Source organism: Larus michahellis, chromosome 1, assembly GCF_964199755.1.
Source record: "Larus michahellis chromosome 1, bLarMic1.1, whole genome shotgun sequence".
NCBI lineage: Eukaryota > Metazoa > Chordata > Aves > Charadriiformes > Laridae > Larus > Larus michahellis.
In genome coordinates, this window is record NC_133896.1 from 55431196 (window position 1) to 55446964 (window position 15769).

A 15769-nucleotide genomic window follows, 5' to 3' on the forward strand; every position below is an offset into this window, starting at 1 on the left:
TCCTTTTAAGGGTAGGAGGCCTCTTCACACACTTAGGCAGAACCAGTCATTAGGAGCAGATGTTTCTGACCACTGCTGTCTTTCAATATAGGACCTGCTCCAGATTCTCCAGAGAGGCTGGGCCAGAGTGCTTGAGTTTGGTTGGAAATAGGAGCTGTACAATCGAGGACATGGTGTGTGTAAAAAGACCATCTTGGAAAGAAGAGGTGGAGTTTCTTGCAGAGGAACTAAGTGCGTATCAAACACTGGAAGAAGCACTGGAAAAGAAAGAAGAAGCTGGAATAGCTGTCACTGTCACGTAGTGTACCTCAGCCTTGTGGTGGTGCTGCCACCGCTTGTAAGAAGCCACAAGCTCTGCGTTTTTTGAGTAACTCGGGGCCTGTCAGGCTTTGTCTGGACTTGTCTTGGCCTGCCAGAAGCTGTGCTGTAGCTGATTTTGCTGTTACAACAATTGTCTAATGACCAGATGACTGTTTTAGTTTTTGTGCAATTATCTGGTGTGACACTTAACTGCGTATGTATTATTGTAACTAATAGCAGGTACTAGGGAGCAGCCTATGTAACTGTTGGGCCTAGAGCACAGCTCCCAGGGAGCAGCTAACAGATGCAGGGGTTTGCGTAGCAGGGTGCATGGAGCGGGACAGGGTCCCCATGCTCAGCAATGGTGGTGACGTGCCATGTGGCACGGTCTCCTGCAGCCACTGGAACAGGTCTCCCTGTAACATCAGAGTCCCTGCCCAGGCTGAGTTCCCCTGTGGGAGAATATGGCTTTGGAAGTCTTGTGCTGCAGGGAGTGTTTGAGGCTTCTCTGGCTGAGCCTGGGGCAGAAGAGGATCTTCTTGGAGACCCCGCAGTTTCAAGAGTCTGAACCCCCCATCTGTACTGAAGGCAGAGTCTGTGCTCCGTGGCTTGGAATCAGAGACTCCCACGATGATGAAGGCTGGAAGCTTGTGACTTGCAGTACCAGGAGGATATCTCCTGCTCTGCCTGCACCTGTACAGGACAATAACAGAATCAGTTCCGTGCCCTCACAGCAGATGTGGGGCTGGGAGCTCTGTCCAGTGAAACATCTGAACTGCCTGAGTCTGGACCTGAGCCTTGCAGCAGCACCATGTGGAAGTGGTAGGTGCTGGTAGTAAGAGACTCCCTGCTGCAGGGGATGGAGGTCCCCATCTACCAACCTGCCAAAGGAGATGTGCTGCTTGATGGGTTTGTAGATGTGGGATGTTATGGAGAGGGTGCCAAGGCTCGTTCAGCCCTAGCACTGTTACCTCCCCTGCTACTTTCCCATGTGGACATTGATGATACTGCCAGGGGAGACCCAAGCATATCAGGTGTGACTTCAAGACTCTGGATGCAATGGCCATGAGTATGGGGGCAGAGTGGTCTTCTGCTGGTGAGGGGAAAGCACTTGAGGGGGAACAGATGCAGCCTGCAGTCAACAACTGGTTGCGCAGCTGTTGTCAATAGGGATCCAGCTTTTATGACTGTGGGATCCTCTTCAAGGATCAAGGACTGCTATGAAGAGATGGGATCCACTTGACCAAGGGAGCAAAAACATCTTTGCTAAGTGGACAAAGGCTGCTCAGCACATGGAGAAGAGTTTTAAACTACGGACAACGGGTGACAGTCATGTACAGGTGACAATCAAGTAAAGGAACCGATGGACTTCACTTGGCAAAGCAAAGGTTGCAGTATAACGTGGACAGGAGAGATCTTGATACATCGCAGATGGAGGCCAAGCCCAATATATGCATGAAAACAAGGACATGCTGGGAGGACGGCATCCTGGGGAAAGCTCTCATAACTTTTCTGGGACATCAGCACACCTGGGTGCCTCTCTGAAGTTCCCTGCTTCCAGCAATCCCAGCTCCCTGAGACCAGTGGGAATGTCGGGAGCAAGGGAGACCCTCTTAGTGAAGTAGAACCAGGTTAGAGAACATTTGAACAAACTAGACATGCTCAAGTCCATGGGACTCAATGGTCACACACCCAAATGCTGAGGGAGCTGCCAGATGTCGTATTATCTGCCACACTCAATATTATCTTTGAAAGGTCATCGTGACCGGGGTAAGTTCCCAAGGAGTGGAAGAATGAGACTCTTGTCTTGAAGGACAAGAATCTCAGGAATTACAGGCCAGTCAGCCTCACCTCAATCCCTGGGAAGGTGACAGAGCAAGTCTTCCCAGAAACCATTTCCAAACACACTAAGGACAAGAAGGTGAATGGGAGTAGTCACCATGGATTCAAGAAAGGGAAATCACACTTAAGCAACCTTACAGCCTTCTATGATTCTATGAGTGTCTTGGTAAATAAGAGAAGGGCAGTGAGTGTTGTTTATCTTTAATTTACCTAAGGCTTTTGACACCATCTCTGACAACTTTCTCACAAATTGAGGAAGTATGGGCCAGATAAATAGATAGCAAGGTGGATTGAAGGGTTGGGATCAGTGGCACAAAGTCCAGTGGAGGCAAGTCACTGGTGACGTACTCCAGGGGTTGGTACTGGGGCCAATACTGTTTTGTGTCATCGTCATTAGTGACCTGAATGATGGGGCAGAGTACATCCTCAGGAAGTTCACAGATGGTACAAAACTGGGAGGAGTGGCAGATATACCGAAGGGTTGTGCTGCCGTCCAGAGGGACCTCAACAGGCCGAAGGAATGGACTGACAGGAACTTCATGAAGTTCAACAAAGGAAAACGTACAGTCTTGCACCTGGGAGGAACAGCCCCATGCACCAGCATGTGCTGGAAGGCAACTTGGCAGAAAGGGGCCTGGGGCTCCTGGTGGCAAGTTGAACAATACGCCAAAAATGTGCCCTTGTGGCAAAGGCAACCAACAGCCTCCACAGCTGCATTAGGAAGAGTATTGCCAGCAGGCAGAGGAAGGTGGTCCTTCCCCTCAGCACATCTGGAGTGCTGTGTCTACATCTGGGCTCCCCAATACAAGAGAAATATGGACATAGAGGAATAAGTCCAGCAAACAGCCAGGAAGATAATGAGGGGACTGGAACATCTGTCAGGCGAGGAGAGACAGAGAGCTGGGGCTGTTCAGCCTGCAGAAGAGAAGGCTCAGGGGGATCTTACCCGTGTGTACAGGTACCTGGTGGGGGGAGTACACAGAGAAGCTGTAGCACCTCTGTGCTGGAGATATTCTTCTGGACATGACTTCATACAATTAGCTTCAGGTGGCCCTGCAGGGAGGTGGGTGAGATGATCTCCAGAGGTGCCTACCCACCTCAGCCATTTTATGATTCTGTAATAACAAGTGCGTCTGTGTAGAACAGGGCATCTGTGATGCCAGAATTGGAAGAGAAGAACAAAAAAAGAAAAAAAAAAAAAAAGCAGTGTAGACATATACAGTCACAGGACAATAGTGCAGGCCCAGGGTTATAAGAAATTCACCAGTGTCCAACCCATCAGAGTAACCAGGAGCTGGGTAAAATCAGTTTTAGGGGTAACAAAGAACAAGTATGCAACATATGTAAAACATTGCGTAAACAGTACATACATACATAATGTGAAGCAATGAACCAGGGCAGAGCAAGGCCTAGAGTATTTTTCACAAGCAGATGATCCATAACCCAGAGAAACCATGAATATACTCCTCCATGTGACTGTAAGCCCTCCCCACCTGCACTTCCATCATTGACAGGACTCAAAGGGGCTTTGGAAGGGGTAAAGGTTAGAGAGTTTACATCACTGAACTGCGTATTATTTGACTATAAGCATTAGCGTCATTGTAACTGGACAATAAATCGTTGATTGGACTGCCAAAACGTTGGGTGTGAGTTCTTTTTGCTGGTCCAAGAAGTGAAAGAACCTGTTCTAACTTGGATGCAACTAATTGGCAAGCGCACACTGCAGTGATAGAGGTGACATCCTGATGTTGTCACTCTGAAGTCCTACCCCTTCCCCAGCCAGCCATCATATTTCCCCAACTGGCAGGTTCTGGTTCTCTAATAGAATCAGGGAAAGCCAAGGCGGAGGGATGTAAGGGAAAGAAACCCCAGGCGAATTCACAACCTTCTATCATCTGCACCACTTCAATAAAATATTTCAACTCGGGCCAGAGACAGCATCTAGAGAGGGACACAGCAGCTGCGCTGTCACATAAAACGCTTTGTGGCATCTTCTAAGCAAGTCGCTATGTTGGCATTCAGAGTTGGAAGATCTGTAGCTCTTTGAATCAAAGCTGCTCTGCAACGTCTCCAGGCCTCCCCACTTCAGCATGGACCAGATGCTCCCATGCATGCTGGGACAAATTGAAAACAGATTTTTTGTGCCAACATAGCAAACCGCTTTCATTCATGCCTCTAAGTCGGGATGCACGAAAAGCATGCAAGTCAGAAAGCTGGGTACACTTCACACTTCACTAGCCAGCGTGTGGTCAGAAGGAATTGTATTTATACTCCAGCCTGAGAGGCCCCAAGGCTGAAAGTAAAACCAGGCTTTGCTTGTGAGGAGTGGAAGAGGAAAGCTTGCCGTGAGCAGCATGGGGAACCCAGACCTCAACCATCCCAGGCTGCTGCCCTGGCCTCCAACGTGTGGATTGTTGTTTTCTGCCCTCCTTTAGAGCAGCTCCAGAGCAGTCCTTCCCACAGCAGAGGAGGTAACGTGGTGCAGAGCTGGTCTGCGCCACGCAGTGGTGACGGGTATGAGGATTAGCCAAGGGACAATACCAAAGCACTGCGCTGCTTTCCTTAAGGCTCCCAGGGACTTTCTACCATCTTGCTGCCTAAGGCTTGCTACCAAATATGTCTATTTTAATACAAGATTCATTGTTCTACTTGGGTTTAGACCCAAATATGCAACCCTTTTACTCCCATTTTCTAACAGCCTCTAACATCCGTTCACATTGCAATACACCATCGCTTTTGTTTGGCACATGGCTGAGGCTCCCATGCGTCCAGGTGCCCCACTCCAACATCTTCCACCGGCAGTTTCCCAAGGGCAGCTTGCTCGTGTTGTTATTTGCCTGGGATTTGTGGATATGCCAATGCTCACAACACAGCTGGTGTCATGCAGATGTTGTGCTCTGGTCACATCCGGGTCTTCCAGGTGTGTAACGCCCTGGTACAAGTTATTCCCTACACAGCCAGCACTGGAGCTACACAGCATAAGGGAAGCCCTCGCTGGACCAGCCGCATACGTGCTGCCCAGCCAGCGCACAACACACAACACGTTCTTACACGATGTGATTAACTCCACACGCGCACAGCTACGGGCAGTACACAACTGGGTTTACTACACACGCGCTCCACAGCTGAAGCATTTCTATTCAGGAAATCCCCCAAATGTATATAATACACAGTAACCGACCACATACGCCCTACGTCTGGCGGAGGACCAGATATAACACGGTGCAACGGGGCACCCACGCGCCCTCTGGGTGCCGTGTCTATGGGGAACACCCCCCGCAAGCTTACCTCATGCTCGCAACTTCGGTGCCAAAAGGTGTACAATATATTCCAAGTGAAATAGGATCTTTTAATATCACATATCCAAACAAGAGTTCTCATTTCAAAATGCAAAATAGGTCCTTTGAAGATGAGCTGCTGCCAGGCCGTGCGAGCAGGCTGGGGTACAGCTGACTGGCACAACTGCTGAGGTCAGACCTCGTTTCTTTGGTAAGATACATGCCGGGAACAAACGCGAATGCGGAGTTGTACCAAAAGTGTCCATCTAGAAGACTAATTATTACTTCACGTCCCTTATTTAGAGATTTGCATTTTAAAACAGTCATATACATTAAATAGCTCTCCGACTAAATAGCAAACATTTGAATTAAGTAGCGTATTTTCTGCTACCCCCACCGTTTTAAGAACAAGCAACACGTGGGAGAGAAGGGAAACATTAAAAAGAGGCTGTCTGTCTCACGCAGTTTATTTAACAATAGGTAATAAGAAATCAATTTTTAACAGTCTATACAGTGATCGAAAGTTCATATTTATAAGTAATCAACTTTAATTGCATGATTTACAACATTTGAGGGTTTTTTGCTTTCTATTTTCAAGTTTTACAGAAAGTGGAAGAGGGCGGGAAAGGGGCACAGGAGAGCGAAAGCAAGCATAAAGAAGAAACCCCAGGGACTTTTTCTCAGGTTAAAATCATCCCATTGGAATTGTTTCTTACCCTCTTTTTTATTTTTTTTTTCCTTTGTTAGATGTAAAAATAACAAAAAAAAAATTCTTTCAAGAAAACAGAAACCACAATATATATACTACATCCATTTGGCAGCTGCCCCTGTGTATTTGCAAAAATGTTGTCTTCTCTCTAAATGTACAAATTATTTTAATACTTGAAGTTTTTTTTAAGCTCAGACTCTTGTATAGAAAATTTTTGGAGGACAAAAGTAGACTTCAGGAGGGGACTGAGTTATTTAATATTTTTACACTTTTCAAAGAATTGACATATTTCCAACCAAAGAGGAAAAGATTGGTAATTATTTTTATATATATATATTTATATATGTAATGTATTTTTAAAGCAACATTAACCCCTTTTGTCCTCCGGTTTTAGGAAAAGGTTCTCCTGTAGTTTTGTTTTGTTTTTGTTGTGTTGTTGTTTTTTTTTGCAGTGACATGAAGAAAAACCAGAATAGGGAAAATGTTTACCATCTGCCTCAGTAAATAATAACTATCAATATTACATATTTTCATTAATTTAAAAAAAAATAAAACCTATTGGAGGCACAAGTAGGGCATCCTTTGGTGAACAGCCAAAAGACCACCCTCTTCCCCCGACCTCCCCAACGCACACAAGGAAAAAAAAAAAAAAACCAAGAAAAAGGACTGGTTATGATTCCAGCCATAACAAAAATATATTCTTTGTACTCTACTGTCCCTCAGGTTCGTTGTTGGTTTGTTTTTAAAACCACAAACTACTGCTGCAGAGTTCAGATGTGTTCCAGGGAAAAATGTTGTTTTAGCTAAGAAAGATTCAAAAAAATTTGTCTTCAGTACAAAAAGTCTTGAGAAAATAAGTTTTTTTCTTTTTTATTTTTTCTTTTTTGCTCCCAAAATGCTACAATGTGTCTAGTGTATGTCTAGTGTACTCTGTGAAAGGTTTGAATTCAAGTCTGAGTTCTCAGAGCTGAGCCCCAGTTCCGTGGCGCTTGTACCATGGAGGCCTGCCATGCCGGGATTGCTAGCAAGCTGGGAAAGCATTGCACTCTGGTCCGGGCTGGCAAAGTGCCCTTGATCCATGGGGTTTGCCTGGGCAGCTACCAGTCCTGGATGTGGGGAGCTGGTCTGCGGGGAGACGTGGTGTGGAGAAGGCTGAGGTTGCATCCGGGGGGACGGGCTGGAATGGGGGGGCTGGGACTGGGGCCGCGGTGAGGGTACAGGCTGCGGAGAACGCACTTGATTGGTGAGCGATGAAGGGAGCTGCTGGCCCTGTAGGTGGGGGGACTGGGCCTGATTGGGGAGCATGTGCTGTTGGGGGCTCATAGGATTGGGCTGAGCTGGGGACCCCATCTGCTGCTGAAGTAGCCTCTGCTGGAAAGCCTGCTGCAAACTGGCTCCTGTCTCTGCACTCATCGCCTGTGGAAGCTGGCTTATTTGTCCCATGTTTCCTTGCTGCATCTGCTGCATGTGATGCTGCATTCGCTGCTGCTGTTGCTGCTGCTGCTGTTGTTGGGGATACCCGACGCCCTGGGGCTGCTGAAACTGGTTGTGGTTGGCCATGCCCGGCCCCAGTGCTGGTCCCGCTCCCTGCTGCTGCTGTTGCTGCTGGTGGCGCTGCTGCTCGATCATCTGGTGCCGTCTCATCAGGAGGTCTCGGAACTGGGGAGCCATCCCCGAATGATTCATATTCATCTGCTGCGCCTGAGGATTCATCCCAGCCATGGCCTGCTGCGGCTGCTGCTGCGGCTGCTGCTGGGGCATGCTGGGCCTCTGCACTCCCGCTTGCATGGGGTTCATGTTCTGCATGGCTGGGTTGGGGTGCACCCCTCCTTGCTGCCCTTGCATGGCCTGCTGCGGCTGGAGCCCCGGCTGACCCTGGGGGATGCCAGGTTGACCCGCCATCCCCTGGGGGTTCTGGGACCCTGCGTACTTGGCAGCACGCTGCTTGATGAAAGCAGCCAGCAGCTGGGGATTGGAGTGAAGGATGTTAAGCACCTGCTGCTGCTGCATGGGTGAGCTGGGAGACCTGAGAGTCCGCAGTAGGTTTTGTAAGGCCGCTTGGGGCAGAGGTGGTTGTTTGGGCTGGGCAGCGCCAGGTACCTGACCCATCCCTGGCTGAGGTGCCATATTCATCGGCTGACCCGGCTGGGCTACTGACATCATGGATGGCCTCTGCATTCCTGGCTGCAGCTGAGCTTGGGGTAAGCCCCCCTGCACCCACGGTGGTTGCTGCTGGATTCCTGCCGGTCCCATTCCTTGATCTATATGACCACCGGGACCTCTGCCTATCTGTGGAGGGTTCATTCCCATAGGCGGCATCTGGGGCATCTGGTGCTGAATCGGCCTTTGGAAGATCTGAACTTGTGCCATCTGACGCTGGGTCTCTGCTGCGCGCTGGATCTGCATGGCCATTTCCACTGCTGCTGGAGGAGGACCCTGAACTGGTGGTTGAGGTGGCTGGGGTGGAGTTGGAGGAGTCACCTGGCCACCTGCCTTGCCCTGGGACACAGCGCCGGGGGGCTGAGTTCTTGGCATGGTGTAGGGTGGCATACTGTTGGGAGGTGCAGGCTGAGGCTGCGAGGCAGGCTGGGGAGGAGGCTGGGGTTGTGGGGTTTGCGGTGTTGGGGGCTGCTGGCCTGTTGGAGTTGTTGGGGTGGCCGGCGTCGGCGAGGGTAATCCTTGCTGCTGGCCTACCACACCGGTCCGCTGCATACTCGCCATCCTCCTTCGGAGCATCTGCGCCTGTTGCAGGCGGTGCTGAAGTTGCTGTTGACGAAGCTTGTGTTTAATGTTGAGGCAGAAGGGCACTGGGCACTTGTTCTCCTGGCAGTGCTTGGCATGGTAGCAGCAGAGAGCAATGAGTTGCTTGCAGATGGGGCACCCTCCGTTGGTTTTGCGTTTGCAGCCTTTGGTGTGCTGGACAACCCGTTTCATCTTCTGACAGGATGGCAGTGAGCAGTTGGCATTACGACACTGGCAGGCGTGGACCAGAGACTGGATACAGCGCTGGATGCTCAGGCGGCGGGAATCGCCAGGGCTTTGGGTGGTTGCAGTCTGCTGGTTGTTGCTCTCATCATCTAGGCCAAGGCCTAATTTTTCCATCTTGTGGTCATGATTTTTAGTGTTATAGCAGGTGATGCACAGGTCATAATCCTGGAAAGACAATGAAGGAAAAGTTATCAGTGTTCCTGAAACTCCATACAATAAGTGATGTCATGCCACCTCAACAAATTACTCTTAGTCTGTTCCAGGCAAATTGTTGCTCTAGAGAAAAATTCAATCTTTCACGCCATGTTGAGGTACTAGAGGAGGAAAAAGTCCAAATTATAGCCAGGGAAAGCGTGTGGGCACAAGGGCGTCTGAAATCTACACAAATATATATAGCTTGAAAAACAAGTTTCCTCTGAGCTATTAAGTCACACGTTATTCATCTGGGCCAGAAAAATCCCTTTCTTTCCTGATAGGAGAGGAGAAGAAAAAGGCAAGGAACAAGTAGCTGCCCATCTGCTGCTGCTGCTTCAAAAGAGGGCAGGAGTGACAGGAGAGGTACCAACTTTCAAAGAAGAAAGGAGAATGAAAGCTACATTTTCAGTTTTCAGGCAAGTTAAACAGCAGTGTGTCGACAGAAGAACAGAACAGCATTTACATTCTGTGAAAGCAACAGCACGCAACTTTGGGCTCAATAATTGATCCTTAAGAAAAGGATCCAAGTCTTTGGGATTCATTTATCCATGGGAAATTTAGAATGCATTTTCTGGTATACACAAGGAAATGGGAGCGTAAAATTTTAATCGTAGCTTTTCAGAACTGGATCTGAGAGAGTAATTTACTTCCAGCAGGCTAAAAAATTAAGTTACAAGCCAGATTCAAGGTTAGTCCAGCTTCTGGAGGGCACAGCATTGACCCCGACCACTGGCCTCAATCTTCAAACACACTGGTATTGCAAACACTCCTGAGGACAAATATGCTGTTTGCAGCCTTCTACAGAGAGACAAGAGAGTAGTGCAAGAGTTACCCAAGTACAGGAGTCTGACTCCCAGCACAGCAAAACCTCTGTGTCAGGAAACTAATGCAGAGCCCTATTTACAGAAATACTGCAGCACAGCACTTCCGACTCTGGAAGCAGCAAGGATGCATTGCTCTTCAGAAAAGTCAGCGGATCCTACCATTACAGCTCAAGCATTTGCTACGGTTCCCAACTGCTTAAGCAACAGCACCTTAAATGAACTACAGGAAATAAAATTCTACTTTAGTTCTCCACAACTTGAAAGCAGAAGACAAAAATCACAGCAAGCAGATTAGCAGAATCGCTTGTTATGGAAAACTTTTCCTCTCCTTTCTTTCTGAACTGCCAGAGGACAAGCTGTACAGATCTTTTTCTACCACTTAATATTAGAGAAATTCGTTCAGGTAAAGAGTATTCTGGGCACAGGGATACAGGGACACAGGCAGGGAAAACTTCCCCAAGCATACCTCACAAACAGTGCAGTGCCATCTGGTCTCCACATGATGCTTGCACTCGTTGCAGGTGTAAACAAAGCGGTCTTGGCTCTGGGTATGCAGTTCCACCAGCATGCACATGGTTGACCACTGAGCCCTTCGTAGTGAGGAGAACTCCAGGTGCTTGTCTCTAGCAAGGGTTAGGAAAGCGTCACGCCCATCCATCAGGTCGCAGGGAATGAGTGGGTCAGGCTCAACGATGGGAGGCAGGGAATTGGCTGCAGGGCCGGCAATGAGACGGATGACAAAGAAGACCTGAAAAGTAGAAAGACTTAATATGCCAGTACTTTTCCAGATGTTTTAGTACCCAAACTTCATTACACAGAGCGTACAATTCCAGGACCAACTAACACGTGAATGATGGGCTGCCAGGGTGCTGTGCTTGTAAGGGCTGGGAAATTTCAAACCTCCGGGTGCTCTGCAGGTTCACCTTCTTCAGATGCATTAGGTAAGGAGCACTGGACCAAACCGTAACAGTAAAACTGTTGTGACAATCCAGACTGTTAGGAAGTTCTGTACGAGCAAAGCTGTATTTATCCCCACTGCCTTTGCAGCAAAGAGCGCCCAGGCCTACTGGTGCTTGTCTGGTACACCACTCAATTCTCCAGACAAACCTGTATCAGGGCACAACTCTGAAGTACCAAAGCTTTGTAAACCTCTCTACTTAAGTAAAATACATATTTCTCGTTCTATCGACTCTTACCTCCTTGTGCTTCTCCATAGTGGCATACAGCTTTTGGGAGAGGTCATTGGACACATTGGGCATGCCAGGCTTTTTCTTATTGCCACGACTCAAGCTGCTCTTGTTCTTACTTGTCTTCTTATTGTTCTTCTTTTTGGCATTTTTGCTGTCTCCCTTGCTCACCTATTAATTTTAAAGACATTTTATGTCAGGTATCTAAGCCACACCAGCATTTTATTAGTTTCAGATCTTCTGTAATGGCAGTACAAAACACATTACACAATAATTTACTCCAAAGACACTTACCAGGGCCCCCTGAAACATTAAATTAATTCCATTAGAATCACTCCAGAAGATATCAAGATCAGCAATACATAGTTCTAAAAATACTAAGAGCATAAACGCTCAGGAGGTGCAAGGGAAATGTTATTTACTGAAACCCATTTGTCTGCTGTAGTTGAACATGTAGGGCCTCTTGGATAATCACAAAGGGGTTCGGCAGATAGCTTCTCAATGCAATTCAAACTCAAAATAATTGAGAAGTACAACTGATATTGCACTAAACAGAGGTAGAAAGACTTAATCCACCTAGATTTAATTTTGTCACAGCTGACAGATCTCTTCTTATGTTTTAATATACTGCATTAAACTGATTTTGATATGAAGCTGTTCTTTTGATCCAAAAGGCATCAGTAGGGCCATTTCTAGTATGCCCCTTCCTCCTGTCATATCCTGCAACATATCCTGTCGAAAAAACCAGCTCAGCTTAATTTCAATTATAATCAATTAGCAATGAACAGTTTATTCCTCTCTGTGCTTCTCAGAGGGCCCTTCAAAACACTACAGCGTATGATGATCAAGGATCAAAGCAATTCTTATCCAAAGAGGCATTTTTCCTAAGCTTAAAACAACTTCATCAGGATGGAAATTTCCAGTGAACATGAATGACTACGGCTTCATTTGAGAGTACAGTTTATTATTGCCTCATTTTCAAGAGATGAAACATGCAGGTCAATAAAGAGTTGCAATTATTTTTAATAATAAAGGTTAAATAGTAATATGCTGCAAGCTTCTCCCACAGCAGGATTTTGGGGCCAAACTGCTGTGAAGGATCAAGTAAGTGCTGACCAACCTCACATATGTAGCTGGGTCAGATGCCTCACGACTGGCTTCTGGGAACTTGCAGCTATGCCAAGTGGAAAACAAACCTTTAAATAATACTTTCTCTAGTAAGATGTTCGCTAATGCAAATGTGGTATCAAGTTGCCTAATTCCCAGGTTACTCCTGCACTTAGTTTGCTCAAAGTCCTTGAAAGGAGGTATTGCAAAGAGCAGCACAGGAGAACCACAAATTCTAGTTGTAATGTTAAACCTACCTTTTTTGATCCAAAGGTCTTTTAGTAAAAAGATTAATTCTAAACCCCAGCAAAAATCTGGTATCTAATAAGGTGACAAAGCAGCAGTGTTTAAACTAAGTGTTAACTAACAAGTACTACTACTGTGTGAGCAAAACTACTAACTTTATCCTAGATTCACCACCTCTTCAATAAAAGCTTAGAAGATCCAAGGATGGACAGATGCATAAATGCCGCATCTGTTCATATTCAAATTTATTGTTGAATTAAGAGCCGTACCTTTTTTTGTTCTTTGTGGAACGTGAAAGCACAGTTGTTGCACGTTCTCCAAAAGAACTGCACAAGACAGCAGCAAGAAATTTCTCTAGTTTAAGTAGCCCTACAACAATCCAGCTGTATTTTGTCCTTCAGATCATCAATGGCTTAAACCTTTCTACTAGAAAAAACCTATACCGAGTAAACTACTGAATCAGAGTTCTCTTGTTACTTTCTCTAAATGTTCTGCTAAGATTGGTACTATAACATTTAAGTTAGAAAGAAAGCAGTTAGCCACTGTCCAAAAACTAAAGCTTGAGGAAAAAGCTTCCAAGTCAGGTTGAGGCTGCAGCATGAATATTGGTAATAATTGCATTTCAGCAGCAAAATATTCAACTAGCAACTGTTTCAATCTAATTGACTTTGGTAATTATTTAGGTTTATAGCCATACGAACAGCCACTGCTCATACAAATGTAGCATAGTAGTATTTTAACAGCTCTAAGTTATGAAAAGTAAAATTGAAATTTATATTGGAGTGAAGCTAGAAAGCCAGTTAACTGAAGTGTCTAGGCCCTCCCCTGCCTTTTTTTTTTTTCTTAATTAGCCACAGGTAATCATAACTTTTACAATTAGATCATGAAATAGCAGAAGCCTTCTTACATCTGTGCTTTCATTACTAGTGTTTTCTTCTCTCTTCCGTTCTTCTTCCTCTTGCTCCAATTCCTTAATGCTCTCCTCTAGAACATTAGGCCAGAAGTCCCCTTCAAAGTAAGGTAGCTCTTTTGCACTTGTTAGACGATCTTCTGTTGCCTGCTTAAATATATCCTGAAAAAGGGCAAAACACTTGGTTACCACTATTACAAGTCACATAAGTAAAGCCAACCTCTTCAATAAATGATAAGAAAAGGCACCAGCAGATCAAAGGCAAGGTTAATATTTCAATTCATTTTATGAGGGCACATTCTAAGTGCAGATTTAATACTGCATCAGTTACAGACAATGCATCAAATATATTTCAAACATTCCCGCTCTGAAGAAATAAATCATTGCCATGTGATAGACTTCAATATGCAATACTTGCCAGGTGGGACAATATAATCACTACATTATCAGCACCAGCTGAAGTCCTAATAATTCCAAGGATTTTACATAATTCTACCTGTGTCAGCAGCCTAACCCTGCTATTTTATGTAATGCCAAAAGACTAAAGATTCCATGTATTTTCTCTGTATTAATGAAATGAAATTCACTCTCTTTTACAGTATTCCTCAAAAATTTAGTTTGTTCTATGGTATCATTTCAAATCTCTTGCTAGAATGATTTCAGAAGCTATGTGCTTTGAAGAGGGTATTATTTTAACTCTGAACTTTTAATGCTCATTTAACTTAAAACCAATACAGTAAACTCCAAGAATCAGACACAATGCATAAGGCAAGGAAGTAACCAAGACAAGACTGGCCAACACACCCTCCCCGATACAAACATACACTTCACAAACCTTGTAATCATGAACGATGCGCTCCGACACAGATTTGTCCAGCATCTTTTTGTACCACTCTTGCAGTCGTTTGGGTTTGGGTATCTTTTGGTCAGGAGGATGGCAATGGAAGATGTAGTCATCTCCTTCACTAGGTGGGCATGCCCAGATATGTCCAGTAGTATACCTAGCATCATTAGACAAAAAAAAGTACTTGTGGGCTCTGACGATTAATACTAGAGCTTGCTCTCCTCTCTGCCACCAGATGGAGCCACCACAAAGTTGGCTAGTGTTACCAGATGAGTAGTAATTATAGCTCTCCAAAATTTTAATTCTAGTGTTCATTCTGGCTTCATTCACGCGATAGCATTAACATCTTTCCACCAATTTTTTTAGAATTTAGCGCTATATGCAAAGTAGTTCATATAAAGTGTGCACGTCTCCTAGTCTAAATTAAAAAAAAAAAAAATCAAAGCCTGATACAGACCTGCGATTGCCACCTCCCAATTAACTAAGAGAGAGACTAAGTATTTCAGCAGTAAAAGCCAGAATTATTTTCCCTTGAGACAGAGCAGTCATTCATTATCTAGCAACATTTTAAAAATAGATTTACTTAAACATACAATTCACTTCACTCTAAGTCCTTTTTTTTTTTTTTTTAACTTTGAGGATCAGTTTTAAAAGGTTTCACAATCATATCTGGGAATAAACAGTCACTGTCAACTGATGCTATTGGGTGTACAATCTAAGCACAATGAAGACAGATTACATCCAAATAGTAGCAGCTGCAGAGAATATAATACCACAAAGATCACTTCTTCATCCTCAGTTCTTCTCTTGGTTTGTGTTTTTGTTTGTTTGTTGTTTTTTTGTTTGGGTTTTTTTTTTTTTTTAGGAGAACTCCAGTAGGAGGAATAATCAGATATCACATTGGAGAAAAATAACCATCCTTGCCGTGTTGAGAAACAGCTCTGCAGAACCCTAACCAAACCCTGGGAACTGCAGCCAGTTGTCATTCCTTCTGCCCAAGAAGGGAGAGATGATACTGCATGACCAATATTGTTTTCCCCAAATGAGAACCTGATGTGTAAAAGTGAAGCCTGAGCTCTATGCAGCTATTTTACAGACTCACAGGTTAGAAAAAAAGCAGAAAGAAGTCTAACATATGCCTTTGAAGTACTAAGAACTATATCATCTGAGGTACTGAAGACAGTACCACACACCTTCATTCTGACTCCCCTGTTTTTCTCATGCGACTACTCTGAACATAGTCCCTGACAATTTCTTCACGAACAACTCTCTGCCAAGCTACACCAGATACCTTTGACAATAGACTGATGTTTACTTCACTGCTTTTTCTACTTCAGTA

General features: G+C 45.4%; 1 protein-coding gene across 1 annotated transcript in view; it reads right to left on the minus strand.

Annotated features, from left to right (window-relative positions):
- Window positions 1-6583: 6583 nt before the first annotated feature.
- The window catches only part of EP300 (EP300 lysine acetyltransferase), a 63176-nt gene continuing 53990 nt past the window's right edge, over window positions 6584-15769 (minus strand). The window contains exons 27-31 of the mRNA XM_074578188.1: window positions 14422-14587; window positions 13584-13748; window positions 11333-11494; window positions 10603-10884; window positions 6584-9282 (exon numbers count right to left, since the gene is read on the minus strand). Coding sequence (XP_074434289.1) covers window positions 7039-9282; window positions 10603-10884; window positions 11333-11494; window positions 13584-13748; window positions 14422-14587 — 3019 coding nt within the window. The 3' untranslated portion in view covers window positions 6584-7038. The remainder of the gene's footprint in view (window positions 9283-10602; window positions 10885-11332; window positions 11495-13583; window positions 13749-14421; window positions 14588-15769) is intronic.